The sequence below is a fragment of the Amblyraja radiata genome, chromosome 38 (assembly GCF_010909765.2).
Source record: "Amblyraja radiata isolate CabotCenter1 chromosome 38, sAmbRad1.1.pri, whole genome shotgun sequence".
Lineage (NCBI taxonomy): Eukaryota > Metazoa > Chordata > Chondrichthyes > Rajiformes > Rajidae > Amblyraja > Amblyraja radiata.
In genome coordinates this window covers 776614-791917 of record NC_045993.1, presented here as the reverse complement: position 1 = coordinate 791917, position 15304 = coordinate 776614, and the positions used below count along the sequence as shown (strand labels likewise).

Genomic DNA, 15304 nt, shown 5'->3' with positions numbered 1-15304 from the left:
TCACAGAGTGCTGGAGTAACTCAGCGGGTCAGGCAGCATCTGTGGAGAACATGGATAGGTGACGTTTCACAGTGTGCTGGAGTAACTCAGCGGGTCAGGCAGCATCTGTGGTGAACATGGATAGGTGCCGTTTCGGGTCGGGAACCTTCAACAGACTGATACAACAGGTTATGAGTAAGGACTCCAGAAGAAATTAAAATATTTATAGATTTTTTTAATCTTCCCTTGTAAATAACTGCACCCAGTTTTCTAACAAACTCCCTCTGTAAACCTCACACTGCAATTAAACAAGCACATGCACTGTCCAGTCAAACATCTTCTCCCCTCCCCAACCCATGAGCAGTTTCAGTTTTAGTGTATTGTCACGTGTACCGAGGTACAGTGAAAAGCTTTTGTTGCGTGCTAACCAGTCAGCGGAAAGACAATACACAATTACACTTGTGTAGGAAGGAACTGCAAATGTTGGTTTAAACCGAATAAATTGAATACAAAAAAAAACAATATAGGCACAAAACGCTGGAGTAACTCAGCGGGACAGGCAGCATCTCTGGAGAGAAGGAATGGGTTCTTCTGAAGAAGGGTTTTGACCCGAAACGTCACCCATTCCCTCTCTCCAGAGATGCTGCCTGACCCACTGAGTTACTCCAGCACTTTGTATCTTTTTAGGTAGAAGAGCATCGGCAGTTCCTTGTTTCTACATTTTGTCCGGCAGAGTTTAGTTTAGAGACACAGCATGTGAACAGGCCCTTCGGCCCATCTAGTCCACGCCGACCATCGATCACCCGTTCACACTAGTTCTATGTTATCCCACTTTCTTATCAACTCCCTACACACTAGGGGGCAATTTACAGAGGGGCCGATTAATCTACAAACCCGCACGTCTTTGGGGTGTGGGAGGAAACCGGAGCACCCAGAGGAAACCCACGCAGTCATAGGGAGAACATGCAAACTCCTTACAGACAGCACCCGCAGTCAGGATTGAACCCGGCCAGGTCTCTGGCGCTGTGAGGCAGCAGCTCTACCCGCTGCACCACCATGAAAAAGGCAGATGAAATTTCCAGAATTACCAGGCAAAATCCCCCAAAGGATTTTTGAGACAAGCTTCACCCTAGTGTTGAACCTGCAACCCAAGTACTGAGTGGATGCACTAAACTACACCCGACGGCTCGTCCCGCTGTGCCACCGTGCTGCCCTATAGTGATATTATTCTTCAATGACAGGGACATTAATCTCCCAGCTTTGTCGGCCTCTCATGATATCCCAGCCTCAGCCGCCAACACATGCAAACCAAACTCACTACATGGCCTGTCGCTGTGAGCATTGCCACTTTCATTTCACTGCACATCTCGTATGTGTATGTGACAAATAAACTTGACTTGATCAGTCCCCCCAACACTCAGTCTGAAGAAGGGTCTCGACCCAAAACGTCACCCATTCCTTCCCTCTCCAGAGGTACCGCCTGTCCCGCTGAGTTACCACAGCATTTTGTGTCTATCTTCAGTGTAAACCAGCATCTGCAGTTCCTTCCCACACAATGAAATTCTTACTTGCAGCTTTACAGACTCACTAACGCCACAACACACAAATATATATTAATAAATAAAACAGTAAATTAATAGTAGTGTTATTAGGTAACTATAATAGTGCAAACTGAAGTCCGTAATGCAACCAAAGACAAGGTGGTGCAGCGGGTAGAGCTGCTGCCTCACAGCGCCAGAGACCCGGGTTCAATCCTGACTACCGGTGCTGTCTGTGTGGAGTTTGCACATTCTCCCCGTGACCTGCGTGGGTTTTCTCCGGGTGCTCCGGTTTCCTCCCACACTCCAAAGACGTGCAGGTTTGTAGATTAATTGGCTTGGTATAAGTGTAAATTGTCCCCAGTGTGTGTGGGATAGAAACATAGGCAATAGGTGCACGAGTAGGCCATTCGCCACTTTGAGCCAGCACCGTCATTCAATGTGATCATGGCTGATCATCCAGAATCAGTACCCCGTTCCTGCATTCTCCCCGTATCCCTTGATTCCATTAGCCCCAAGAACTCCCTTGAAAACATCCAGTGACCTGGCCTCCCCTGCCTTCTGTGGCAGCGAATTCCACAGATTCACAACTTTCTGGGTGAAAACTCAATGGTGACAGTGTCAGTGTGCGGGGATCGCTGGTCGGCGCGGACCTGATGGGGTCGAATGGCCTGTTTCCGCGCTGCATCTCTCAACGAGACTACACAGGCTGAGGTTAGTGTTGTGCAGTGTTCAAGAGCCTGCCGGTTGCCGGGCAGCAGGGAGAGGCAAGTGATGGGGATGGAATTCCCCGAGTTTAGGACGTGGGAATCGGGGGGGGGGGGGGAGTGAGAATACTTTTCCAAACACAACACAAACTCTGCTGGGAAAATATATAATTATACTGCAGTGTTGTGCTCAGACTGAACTGTCTCACACACCCACTGGGTATCTTTACTGAACACTTAGCAGCAACACGGACTAATGTGACAGAAACGCCTCCTGGTTCACATCCCACAGCATTCGAAAGGTTCTTAATTTCAGTAGATGGTTTTCGCCTGTTAGTGATGGGGCCCAGCTAATGCGTCACTCAGCCGAACACAGAAGTAGGTCACAGACTCACTGCTTCCACTCAGGCCAGATGTTGAGACCTGATTATCAGCGTCACATCTGGGCAGTGGGGAACGTAAGGGGTGGGTGGGGGGGGGGGAGGATTGGGGTATTTTTAATTTTGAGATACAGCGTGGAAACAGGAAATTCAGCCCACGGAGTCCGCGCCGACCAGCGATCACCGCGCACACTAGCGCGATCCTACACACACTGGGGACAATTTACAATTTTACCGAAGCCAATTAACCTACAAACCCGCACGTCTTTGGAGTGTGGGAGGAAACCGGAGCACCCGGAGAAAACCCACGCAGCTCTGGAGGCCAGAGACGGCACTGACCGTGCCTAGGGGGTAGGGAGCGATCCTTGTGGTGGTGACAACTTTTCTGGAGTCGGCAAAGGCTTCAGTAAGTTCACTGTCCACTGCCCCAGTGCCCACTGCACGGGGGGAGGTGGAGGGTGGGGTTGTTGGTCAGGGGCTGCAGAGGCAAGCAGCAGAAACCAATATCCTCAGTGGCTGGTGGCCAAATGCACCATTCATATACAGGCTCAGGCCCAGATAGAGGCCCAGACAGACACACAGACACAGAAACACAGGCCCATACACACAGACACAGACCCAGACACACAAACATGGGCCCATACACACAGACACAGACCCAGGGCCAGACAGACACACAGACACAGACACAGACACAGTGCCACACAGACATAGGCCCAGATACACAAACACGGGGCCCATACACACAGACACAGACCCAGACACACAAACACGGGCCCATACACACAGACACAGACCCAGACAGACACACAGACACAGACCCAGACACAGTGCCACACAGACATAGGCCCAGATACACAAACACGGGGCCCATACACACAGACACAGACCCAGACACAGTGCCAGACAGGCACAGGGCCAGACAGACACAGACCCAGACACAGTGCCACACAGACATAGGCCCAGATACACCAACACGGGCCCATACACACAGACACACAGACAGACCTACAGTCCAGATCCTTGCACCCAGAGCCACAACTGCTCTCAGCGGGGTGAGGGGAGGGGGGGGGGGGGGCAATTCTCCATCTGGCCTTTCACTGTGTGAAGTTCTCATCCACATTACCCGCCCATCAGTCAACCTTGCTGCCATTTTCTTGGCCAACAGGCGCAGAAAAGATGCCCTCAGGTAAACATGAACCCCTAAACCTCACCCGAGGCCATAACTCTTTAATACATAAAATAAAAACAGAAAGTACTGGAAGCACTCAGCAGGTCAGGCCATGTCTGACCGCTAGCACACCTATTGAACAGGGTCGACGGTCAGAAGCCTTTGGCCAGGGTGGGAATGTCAAAGACTAGAGGGCACAGTTTTAAGGTGAGAGGGGCTAGTGTAAAGGAGATGTGCGGGGGGTATTTTTACACAGAGGGTGCCTGGAACGTGTTGCCAGGGGTGGTGGTGGAGGCAGATACGATAGTGGTGTTTAAGAGGCTTTAGACAGACACATGGATATGCAGGGAATGGAGGGATATGGATCACATGCTGGCAGAGGAGATCAGTTTATGGTGAAGGAAGGAAGGTTTAAGGACTAGACACAAAATGCTGGAGTAACTCAGCGGGACAGGCAGGCAGCATCTCTAGAATGGGTGACGTTTCGGGGCGAGACCCTTCTTCAAACTAGTTAGGGAAAAGGGAAACGAGAGATATAGACGGTGATGTGGATAAAGAACAATGAATGATTAGTTAACCGTGGCATCACGTTCAGCATGGACATTGTGGGCCGAAGGGCCTGTTCCTGTGCTGTACAGCTCTGTGTAGTTAGTTTTTCTGATCCATTATAGTTCATCAGAACAAAACCCTGTTTCTCTCTCCTCAGATGCTGCCTGACCCGCTGAGTTACTCCAGCACTCTGTGAAACGTCACCTATCCATGTTCTCCACAGAAGCTGCCTGACCTGCTGAGTTACTCCAGCACTCTGTGAAACGTCACCTATCAGAGGAGGTAATTGAGGTTCAATAACAACATTTAGACAATAGGTGCAGGAGTAGGCCATTCGGCCCTTCGAGCCAGCACCGCCATTCAATGTGATCATGGCTGATCATCCCCAATCAGTACCCTGTTCCTGCCTTCTCCCCATATCCCGTAACTCCACTAAATAAATATTTTCATGGCAGAGATAGACAGAGTCTTGATTAGTGCGGGTGTCAATGGTTATGGGGGAGAAGGCAGGAGAATGGCGTTAGGAGGGAGAGATAGATCAGCCATGATTGACTGGCAGAGTGGACTCGATGGGCCGAATGGCCTGATTTTACTCCTATCATTTATGACAGGAAGGAACACAACTTGTGAAAAATTATTACAGCGAGTTCAACATCAGCAATAAAAGTGATTGCAGCATTCATCGTGAAAGATTAAAGTTCGGCTGGAAGTCGGGGAGATGAGGAAATGTAAATAACTGAGCAGCTTCCAGCATGAGGAAGGGCAGGCATTGCAAAATGGCAGATGCCAGAGTGACAGTGGATCAGGCATAGACAATAGGTGCAGGAGTAGGCTATTCGGCCCTTCGAGCCAGCATCGCCATTCAATGTGATCATGACTGGAGAACATGGATAAGCAAATGAAGAAGGGTGCCGACCCAAAACGTCACCTATCCATGTTCTCCACAGATGCTGCCTGACCCGCTGAGTTACTCCAGCACTCTGTGAAACGTCACCTATCCATGTTCTCCACAGATGCTGCCTGACCCGCTGAGTTACTCCAGCACTCTGTGAAACGTCACCTATCCATGTTCTCCACAGATGCTGCCTGACCCGCTGAGTTTTCCACCATTCTCCGTCTCGGAGTTGCAGCATCGACAGTAATTTTGATTTTTCTTCACTTAATTTCTTCTGGGGTGAAGCTGGGCAAATCATCTCGACCTGGTGAAGGCGGCGGCTCAACCAAGTTAACTACCGACCTAACCCGGTGAACTGCTGGTAACTAGTTCTCCAGCGACAGTGAACACCCGCTAATCGGTCCCCCAGCCCACACAGAGTGCGTCTTATAAGCGGTTCCCTCAGTGTGCGCCCGGGTAAACAATCCCCGTAGCCATAGGTAGACAAAAGTGCTGGAGAAACTCATCGGGTGCAGCAGCATCTATGGAGCGAAGGAAATAGGCAACGTTTCGGGCCGAAACCCAGAAGGGTTTCGGCCCGAAACGTTGCCTATTTCCTATAGTGGTGATTGTTCAACTCTTTGCATGGAGCGAAGGAAACGTTGCCTATTTCCTTCGCTCCATAGATGCTGCCGCACCCGCTGAGTTTCTCCAACACTTTTGTCTACCTTCGATTTTCCAGCATCTGCAGTTCCTTCTTAAACCCATAGCCATAGGGAGAGCAAAGTGTCCAGTATATAGTTCCCAGCATCGTAGCGCATCTGAGAAAGCTGGAGGTCAGGGTCAGGTTCAAGTTACCCCAGCACTCTGTGTCTTTTTTTTGTGTAAACCTGCGTCTGCAGTTCTTTGTTTCCACATTATGTTATACATCAGGGCCGGCACGGTGGCGCAGCGGGTAGAGCTGCTGCCTCACAGCATCAGAGAACCGGGTTCGATCCTGACTACGGGTGCTGTCTTTACGGAGTTTGCATGTTCTCCCTGTGACCCTGTGGGTTTTCTCCGGGTGCTCTGGTTTCCTCCCAAATTCTAAAGACGTGCAGGTTTGTGGCTTCTGAGGAAAATTGTTCCTAGTGTGTGTACTAGTATACGGGGGAATTGTTGGTCGGCACGGACTCGGTGGGCCGAAGGGCCTGTTGCTAAACTGTATACTAAACTAAATGCTAGCACCACCTTAAACCTCTTTAAACCTCAAACTTTAAAAAGCAGTTTTTAAACCTGTGTTTGACTCCCAAACCAATAAAACTTAATCTCAACTTCAGCCCAATCTCTGATCTCCTCTCCATTAGTGAAACTCCTAATCCATGTAAAACAGCGTCCACAAGTCGCAGCCACCCTGCCTTGGCACCTTGACCTCCCCAAATAGCCGAGTCCAAGCAGAACTTTGAGCCGGGCCCACCTACCATCTTTGCCGGCTACTCCATCATCCACAATAGTACCGTTGTGCCTGAGGCCTAGCAGTGGCAGCACGTTGGCGCAGTGGAAGAGTTACTGCCTCACAGCGCTAGACGCCCGGGTTCGATCCTGACTACGGGCGCTGCCCGTACGGAGTTCGTACGTTCTCCCCGTGACCTGCGTGGGTTTTCTCCTAGATCTATGGTTTCATCCCACACTCCAAAGCTGTACAGGTTTGTAGGTTAATTGACTTGGTGCATGTGTAAATTGTCCCCAGTGTGTGCAGGATAGTGTAACTGTGCGGGGATCGCTGGTCGGTGCAGACTCAGTGGGCCGAAGGGCCTGTTTCTGCGCTGTATCTCTAAACCAAACTAAACTATAAAAAATAATCTCGTGTCAAATTGTGATTGTGCCCTAGATATATATACATATTATATATATTTCACCGTACGTAGGTACACGTCACAATAAAGCACCAGTCAACCGCTCGCTCACCTGTCACAGTGAGTTCCACTCATCTCCATAACAGAAACTCCCTATGTCTCCTATTTCTGTGTAGTTTAGAGCATCTCCTCAGTACTTGGGTTACAAGTTCAACACGACCCTGCTTAGGGTGAAGCGTGTCAGAAATCCTTGGGGGATTTTGTCTGGTAATTCAGGAAATTTCATCTGCCTTCTTCGCAGCGGAGCAGCGGGTAGAGCTGCTGCCTCACAGCGCCAGAGACCCGGGTTCAATCCTGACTACGGGTGCTGACTGTACGGAGTTTGCATGTTCTCCCCTGTGACCGCGTGGGTTTTCTCCAGGTGCTCCGGTTTAATTGGCTTCAGTAAAATCGTAAATTGTCCCTAGTGTGTGGGATTGTGTTAGTGTACGGGCGGGGTGGTTGCTGGTCAGCGCAGTCTCGGTGGGTCTAAGGGTCTGTTTTCACGCTGTATCTCTAAAGTCTATCTGCAGGTTTCATCTGGTGTTTCGGGCCAGGACCCTGCTTCAGAATTTAGTTATTTTTCTTGGTTTAGTTTAGATTTAGATACAACATAGATACAGGCCCATCGGCCCATCATCAACATCGACCATCAGACAGCCTGAAGAAAGGTCCCAACCCCATAACGTCAACTAAACACCTTCTCCACAGATGCTGCCTGACTCGCTGAGTTACTCCAGCACTCTGTGAAACGTCACCTATCCATGTTCTCCACAGATGCTGCCTGACCCGCTGAGTTATGGTGCAGCAGCATCTATGGAGCTAAGGAAATAGGCAAAGTTTCGGGCCGAAACCCTTCTGGAAATAGGCAACGTTTCGGGTCGAAACCCGGAAGGGTTTCGGCCCGAAACGTTGCCTATTTCCTTAGCTCCATAGATGCTGCTGTACCCGCTGAGTTACTCCAGCACTCTGTGAAACGTCACCTATCCATGTTCTCCACAGATGCTGCCTGACCCACTGAGTTACTCCAGCACTCTGTGTCCTTTTTTGGTAAATATTTCAATATCGGTACATAAGACAATTAGATTAAAAAAACTAATTTAGAGGTCAATCCAGTGCATTTGCAGCCAAAACAGACAGCTACATGGATGGGGAATCTTCAGTGGAATATGGGCCAGGCTCATAAGAAGGGTCTCAACCCGAAACGTCACCCATTCCTTCTCTCCAGAGATGCTGCCTGTCCCGCTGAGTTACACCAGCTCTTTGTGCCTATCTTTGGTTTAAACCAGCATCTGCAGTTCCTTCCTGCTCATAAGACATAGGAGCAGAGTTAGGCCAATCGGCCCATCAAGGCTACTCTGCCATTCAATCATGGCAGATCTATCTCTCCCTCCGAACCCCATTCTCCAGCCTTCTCCCCATAACCTTTGACACCAGTACTAATCAGGAACCTGACAATCTCTGCAGGAAGGAACTGCAGATGCTGGTTTAAATCGAAGACAGACAGAAAGTGCTGGAGTAACTCAGCGGGACAGGCTGCATCTCTGGAGAGAAGGAATGGGTGACATTTCAGGTTGAGACACTTCTTCAGATTTTTAGGAAGTTGCTCTTTAATGGCCTTTCTTCAGGTTCCCCGGCAGTGAATTTCACCGATCAATAACTGACTGTGATCTCACTCCCCATCTCTGCTTCCCAGCCTCAGTTGGAAGCATCGAGGATGTACAAGATAGTGGAGGGGGAGGGGGGGGGATAAAATGGGTAGAGGTATTTCAGGAATTCTGACCATTATTAACACAAATCCAGTTCTGCATTGAAGACAGACACAAAACAGCTGGAGTAACACAGCGGGTCAGGCAGCATCTCTGGTGAACATGGACAGGTGACATTTTGGGTTGAGACCCTTCCCAACCCGAAACGTCACCCATTCCTTCTCTCCAGAGATGCTGCCTGTCCCGCTGAGTTACAAAAAGAAACGCAGAAAATAGGTGCAGGAGTAGGCTATTCGGCCCTTCGAGCCAGCACAGCCATTCAATATGATCGTGGCTGATCATCTAAAATGAGTACCCCGTTCCTGCTTTCTCCCCATATACCTTGATTCCGTTAGCCCTACGAGTTAGATCTAACTCTCTCTTGAAAACATCCAGTGAATTGGCCTCCACTGTCTTCTGTGGCAGAGAATTCCGCAGATTCAAAACTCTCTGGGCGAAAAAGTTTACCTCATCTCAGTCCTAAATGGCCGATCCCTTATTCTTCAACTGTGTGACCCCTGAGTTACTCCAGCATTTTGTGCCTATTTTCGGTGTAAACCAGCATCTGCAGTTCCTTCCTACAGAATTCGTCAGCTGGGATTGGGGGAGGGGGTGGGGGCGACACCTGAATCCCCTCCCCCATGGCACCCCCTCCCCCCCATCACCCCTTTTGCCGTAAAACCAAAACAAAAGGGCGGCACGGTGGCACAGCTGGTAAAGCCGCTGCCCAACAGCGCTGGAGACCCGGGTTCGATCCTGACTTCGGGTACTGTCTGTCTGTGAGGAGTTTGCGCGTTCTCCCTGTGACCATGTTAGTTTTCTCCGGGTGCTCCGGTTTCCTCCCACACTCCAAAGATGCGCAGATTTGTAGATTAATTGCCCCCCCCTCTGTAAATTGTCCCTAGTGTGTCGGGGAGTGGATGGGAAAGTGGAATAACATAGAACTTGTGTGAACGGGTGATCGATAGTCGGCGTGGACTCGGTGGGCCAAAGAGGCCTGTTTCCATGCTGTATCTCCAGACTAAAACTAACTGCAGGTCAGGCAGTGACTGCTGAGAGAGAAACAGAGTTAGCATTGCAGGCAGGAGAAAAAGCCTCCAATCTGAAATGTTCTCTCTACAGACACTGCCTGACCCACTGTGTGTTTTCACCATTGTAGTGCGACACAGGATGAAAACAGGCCCTTCGACCCAACTTGCCCACACCGGCCAACATGCCCCATCTACACTAGTCCCACCTGCACACGTTTGGTCCATATCCCTCCAAACCTGTCCTATCCATGTGTTTAAGAAGGAACTGCAGATGCTGGAAAATCGAAGGTACACAAAAAGCAGTCTGAAGAAGGGTTTCGGCCCGAAACGTTGCCTATCTCCTTCGCTCCATAGATGCTGCTGCACCCGCTGAGTTTCTCCAGCATTTTTGTGTACCTGTCCTTTCCATGTGCCTGTCTAAATGTTTCTTAATCGTTGGGATAGTCCCGGCCTCAACTACCTCCTCTGGCAGCTCGTTCCATACACCCAACTGTGGAAAAGTTACCCCTCAGATTCCTAATTAAATCTTTCCTCCTTCACCTTAAACCAATGCCCTCTGGTCCTCGATTCCCCTACTCTGGGCAAAAGACTCTGTGCATCTACCCCATCTATTCCCCTCATGATCTTATATCATCATTCCTTCCTGCTGGTCAGCCCTGGAATGTAAGTGGACAATCACTAACAGATTATCAAATCCTCCCCCCCCACCCAAAGTCTTGCTTTGAAACAAAAAACGCTGGAAAAAAAGCTGTTTAATCACAGGTAGCATCGTTTCTGTGAGGGTGGCCCAGTCTAGTCTGCCTGGTAACAAGCCTAGCAAAGCTTTACAGAGGTTGTTCTCATCCGGCATCAAATCTCCAGTAATTGACCAGATTTAGAAGCAGAATTCTCCCCCAAGAAACACTCCCCCCCAAAAAAAAACAGGCGCACACATCAGGTGGGAGGGAGAGAAAATATTGTAACAATGGAGACCTGCACGGCCAGACACAAATAATAGCTTCCATTTTTCACCAGAGTTGTGGTTTAGAATCGCTTCCCCTCCCTCCCTCCCCTCTATCTATCTATCTATCCCCCCCTCCCTCCATTCTCCCCCCTCTCCCCTCCTTTCCTCCCTCGCTCTTTCTCTCCCTCCCACCAAAAATGAACACAACAGTAAACTCCATGTGACGGGGAGGGGGTGCAGCGTTACATTTGCCCCACTCGACGCTGCTGAATTAGCAACACTATATGTGAATGCAATGGGCGGGCGGGCGAGGAGAGGCCTAGGTGGAGATAATAGTGTGGAGCGTTTAATAAACCGGCCTTGTGCGTGTGTGTGTGTGTGGCCGCGGTGCAGACGGACAAAAGGGGGAGGAATGTACGCGGGGATCTGCCGACGGAACATGGGAGGGGGCAGAGAGAGGGGGAAGGGGGGGTTAGAGAGTGCGGGGGGGAAGAAGGGAGAGGGGAGAAGGGAAGGGGAGGTAGAGGGGAGAAGGGAAGGGGGAGAGGGGAGGAGGTAGAGGGGAGAAGGGGAGGGGGGGCGGGGAAAGGGGGGAGGGGGTAGAGGGGAGAAGGTAAGGGGGGAGAAGGGAAGGGGGAGGGGGGAGAGGGGAGAAGGGAAGGGGGGCCGGGGGACGGGCCTCGGATTGTCTCCACTGTAACGTGAATCGCATCGGATCCCAGCCTCGACGGCGCAACAATGTAGCGCACATTTGTAGCAATTTCCTGCCCCCCCCGATACATTAACGGCCCTTTATCCCCAAACCTGTGTGTGAGAATCTGTGTGTGTACCTGTGTGTGTGTGTGTTTGTGTGTATATGTCTGTGTGTGTGTGTATATGTCTGTGTGTGTGCATCTGTGTGTGTATCTGTGTGTGTACCTCTGTGTGTATGTGTATCTGTATCTGTGTGTATCTGCGTGTGTATGTATCTGTGTATGTGTATATATCTGTGTATGTGGGTATGTATCTGTGTGTGTGTGTATGTGGGTATGTATCTGTGTGTATGTATCTGTGTGTGTGTATCTGTATGTGTGTGTGTGCGTATATCTGCGTGTGTTTGTCTATCTGTATCTGCGTGTGTGTGAGAGACACAAACAAGTGAGAGGGGGGAAGGGGGAAGAGAGAAACCTCCCTCGGCCTTGATCGCTTGTTTTAACTTTGCATTCGGCTAAAACCAGAGCCCATGTTTGCAACGCAGAGCGGCGGCGGCGGCGGCCTTGCTACAAACTGGGAGAGGAGGGGGTGAAGGATTGAGGATTGAGGTGGGGGGAGGAGGGGGGGGGGGTGAGGATTGAGGGTGGGGGGAGGAGTGGAGGGGAGGAAGGGGGTGGAGGGGATTGAGGAGGGGGGGGGGGGGGGTGTGTACCTGGCTTTCACTCCTGACGCTGCCCGGTCGTAGCTCCATCCTTGCCCCGTTCCCAGCGGATCTCCGAAGCTGGACGCCGGGTAGTTTCTATCCATGGACCGCACTTGGCGCTGGGATTGTCGGCCCGGCTCGCCCTCACCCACCGCGGCCCGGCTCGTCCCAACACATCCAGCCCGACCCGGAACAATGGGCCGCTCCGCTCCGCCTCACAGCAGCGCTCAGTCCGTCTCTCTCTGTGTCTCACTGTCTCCCCCCCACTCACATACACAGCCCGGCCATGGCAGCAGCAACAGTAGCAGCAGCAGCAGCAGCAGCCAGTCACCACAACGCCATGTTTGCGCCTCTCCCTCCCTCCCTCTCCCTCCACCCTGTCTGTCTACCCACAATACCTCCGCCTGCGAGGGGAGAGATCAGATGTCTGGGGGAGAGAGAGAAGGGGAGAGAGGTGGGAGAGAGAGGGAGAGAGAAGGGGAGAGAGGTGGGAGAGAGAGAGAAGGGGAGAGAGGTGGGAGAGAGAAAAAGGGGCAGAGAGAAAAGGGGGGGAGAGAGGGAGGGGAGAGGAGAGAATTGGGCTGAGAGGGAGAGGGGGCAGAGAGAAAGCAGGAGAAAAAAGGGGAGAGTGAGGTAGGGAGGGGGAGTGAGAGAAGGGGAGAGAAAGATAGGAGGGAGATAGAGAAGGAGAGAAAGAGGGGGGAGAGGGTGAGAAAGGGAGAGGGAGAAAGAAAGGGGGGGAGAGGGAGGAAGAGAGAGGGGGTGGGGAGAGAGACAGGGATAGAGGGAGACGGGGAGAGATGAAGGATAAAAAGACGAGGAGAGACAGGGGAGAGATCAGACGTCTAAGAGGGGGAAGAGAGGAAGACTAGGGGGGGGGGAGATGAGGAGGAATTTCTTTAGCCAGAGGGTGGTGAATCTGTGGAATTCTTTGCCATAGACGGCTGTGGAGGCCAAGTCAATGGATATATTTAAGGCTGAGATAGATAGATTCGTGATTAGTATGGGTGTCAGAGGTTATGGGGAGAAGGCAGGATAATGGTGTTAGGAGGGAGAGATAGATCAGCCATGATTGAATGGCGTAGTAGACATGATGGGCCGAATGGCCTAATTCTGTTCCTATCACTTATGACCTTATGGAGGGGAGAAGGTAGACAAAAATGTTGGAGAAACTCAGCGGGTGAAGCAGCATCTATGGAGCGAAGGAAATAGGCGACGTTTCGGGTCGAGGCCCTTCCTCTGAAGAAGGGTCTCAACCCGAAACGTTGCCTATTTCCTTCGCTCCATAGATGCTGCTGCACCCACTGAGTTTCTCCAGCATTTTTGTCTACCTTCGATTTTCCAGCATCTGCAGTTCCTTCTTAAACATTATGGAGGGAAGACATCAGATGTCGGAGGGAGGGGGAGAGGTTGAATGATTTCTCCCTGAACCCAACAGCCACCCAAAGGTGTCACTGAGACCCAGGAGGGATGGGATAAGGGGGGGAGGTCTCTCCACCAGCAGGGAATGTCTGAAAGGATTCCTCAGGAAACTCAGCAAAGATCCCAGCCCCTTCCCCCCCTCCCCTCCCACACTCCCTACCACAACAGCCATGGAGAGCTGTTATCAGGACATGTATTCCAAGGGTGAAAGTGCACGGGGAATGTGCTGCAGAGTAAAATGAAACTTGGTCGGTGCAGAGAAGGTCTGATGTGTCTGCACTAATTGGGCTGGCAGTGTGGACCTGGGTGTTTGTTATAGGACTGAGTGCTGGAGTAACTCAACGGGTCAGGCAGCATCTGTGGAGAACATGGATAGGTGACGTTTCACAGAGTGCTGGAGTAACTCAGCGGGTCAGGCAGCATCTGTGGAGAACATGGATAGGTGACGTTTCACAGAGTGCTGGAGTAACTCAGCGGGTCAGGCAGCATCTGTGGAGAACATGGATAGGTGACGTTTCACAGAGTGCTGGAGTAACTCAGCGGATCAGGCAGCATCTGTGGAGAACATGGATAGGTGACGTTTCAGAGTGCTGGAGTAACTCAGCGGGTCAGGCAGCATCTGTGGAGAACATGGATAGGTGACGTTTCACAGAGTGCTGGAGTAACTCAGTGGATCAGGCAGCATCTGTGGAGAACATGGATAGGTGACGTTTCACAGAGTGCTGGAGTAACTCAGCGGGTCAGGCAGCATCTGTGGAGAACATTGATAGGTGACGTTTCAGGTTGGGGTATTTCTTCATCAATGTTTCATGTTTCCAGGTTTCTCCCCCAACCTCCACGCTCTCAGTTTGTCGAAGGGGCCCGACCTGAAACGATGATTGATTGGCGACGGTCCAGATTAATAAGGGATTAGTTATTCACCCCACAATTAACTCATTCAAAACTAGAGGAGGGGCAAACTTTGGAGATGTATTTATAATAAAGCAATGTTTTGATCGCAGCTGTGGAGCTGCGACAATACGATACGATAGAACTTTATTTATCCCAGGAGGGAAATTGACACAAAATACACAAAATACATGAAACATGAAATTAAAGTGACGAGTGGAAAGGATTGGGGATGTGCAAAGATTGCGGGGGGGGGGAGTCAGTCTCAGTCTCAGTCTACCCCACAATAGAAGGGGGAGGAGTTGTACAGTTTGATAGCCACAGGGAAGAAGGATCTCCTGTGGCGTTCTGTGCTGCATCTTGGTGGAACCAGTCTGTTGCTGAAGGTGCTCCTCAGGTTGACCAGTGTGTCATGGAGGGGGTGAGCTGTATTGTCCAGGATGCTCCGCAGGTTAAGGAGCATCCTCCCCTCCAAGACCAACCTCCCATGAATCCAACTCCGCCCCCAGGATGGAGCCAGTCTTCCTGATGAGTTTGTTGACCCTGTTGGCATCCGCGGCCTTTGCCCTGCTGCCCCGGCACACGGCAGCGTAGAAGATGGCACTGGCCACCACCGATTGGTAGAACATCTGCAGCATCTTACTGCAATAGTTGAAGGAGCGGAGCCTTCTCAAAAGGTACAGCCGGCTCTGTCCCTTCTTGACCAGGGCCTCAGCGTTCCTGGACCAGTCCGGTTTACCATCCAGGCACACTCCAAGGTCCCTGGTAAACGGCAAACAAACTGCATAGCTCACCCCTTCCAGG

At 51.0% G+C, this 15304-nt stretch overlaps 1 protein-coding gene across 1 annotated transcript in view; it reads right to left on the bottom strand.

Moving 5' to 3' along the window:
* Window positions 1-12618, bottom strand: part of prr12 (proline rich 12) — a 38237-nt gene extending 25619 nt beyond the window's left edge. Inside the window, 1 exon segment of the mRNA XM_033013412.1 lies at window positions 12200-12618. Coding sequence (XP_032869303.1) covers window positions 12200-12294 — 95 coding nt within the window. The 5' untranslated portion in view covers window positions 12295-12618.
* Window positions 12619-15304: the final 2686 nt, after the last annotated feature.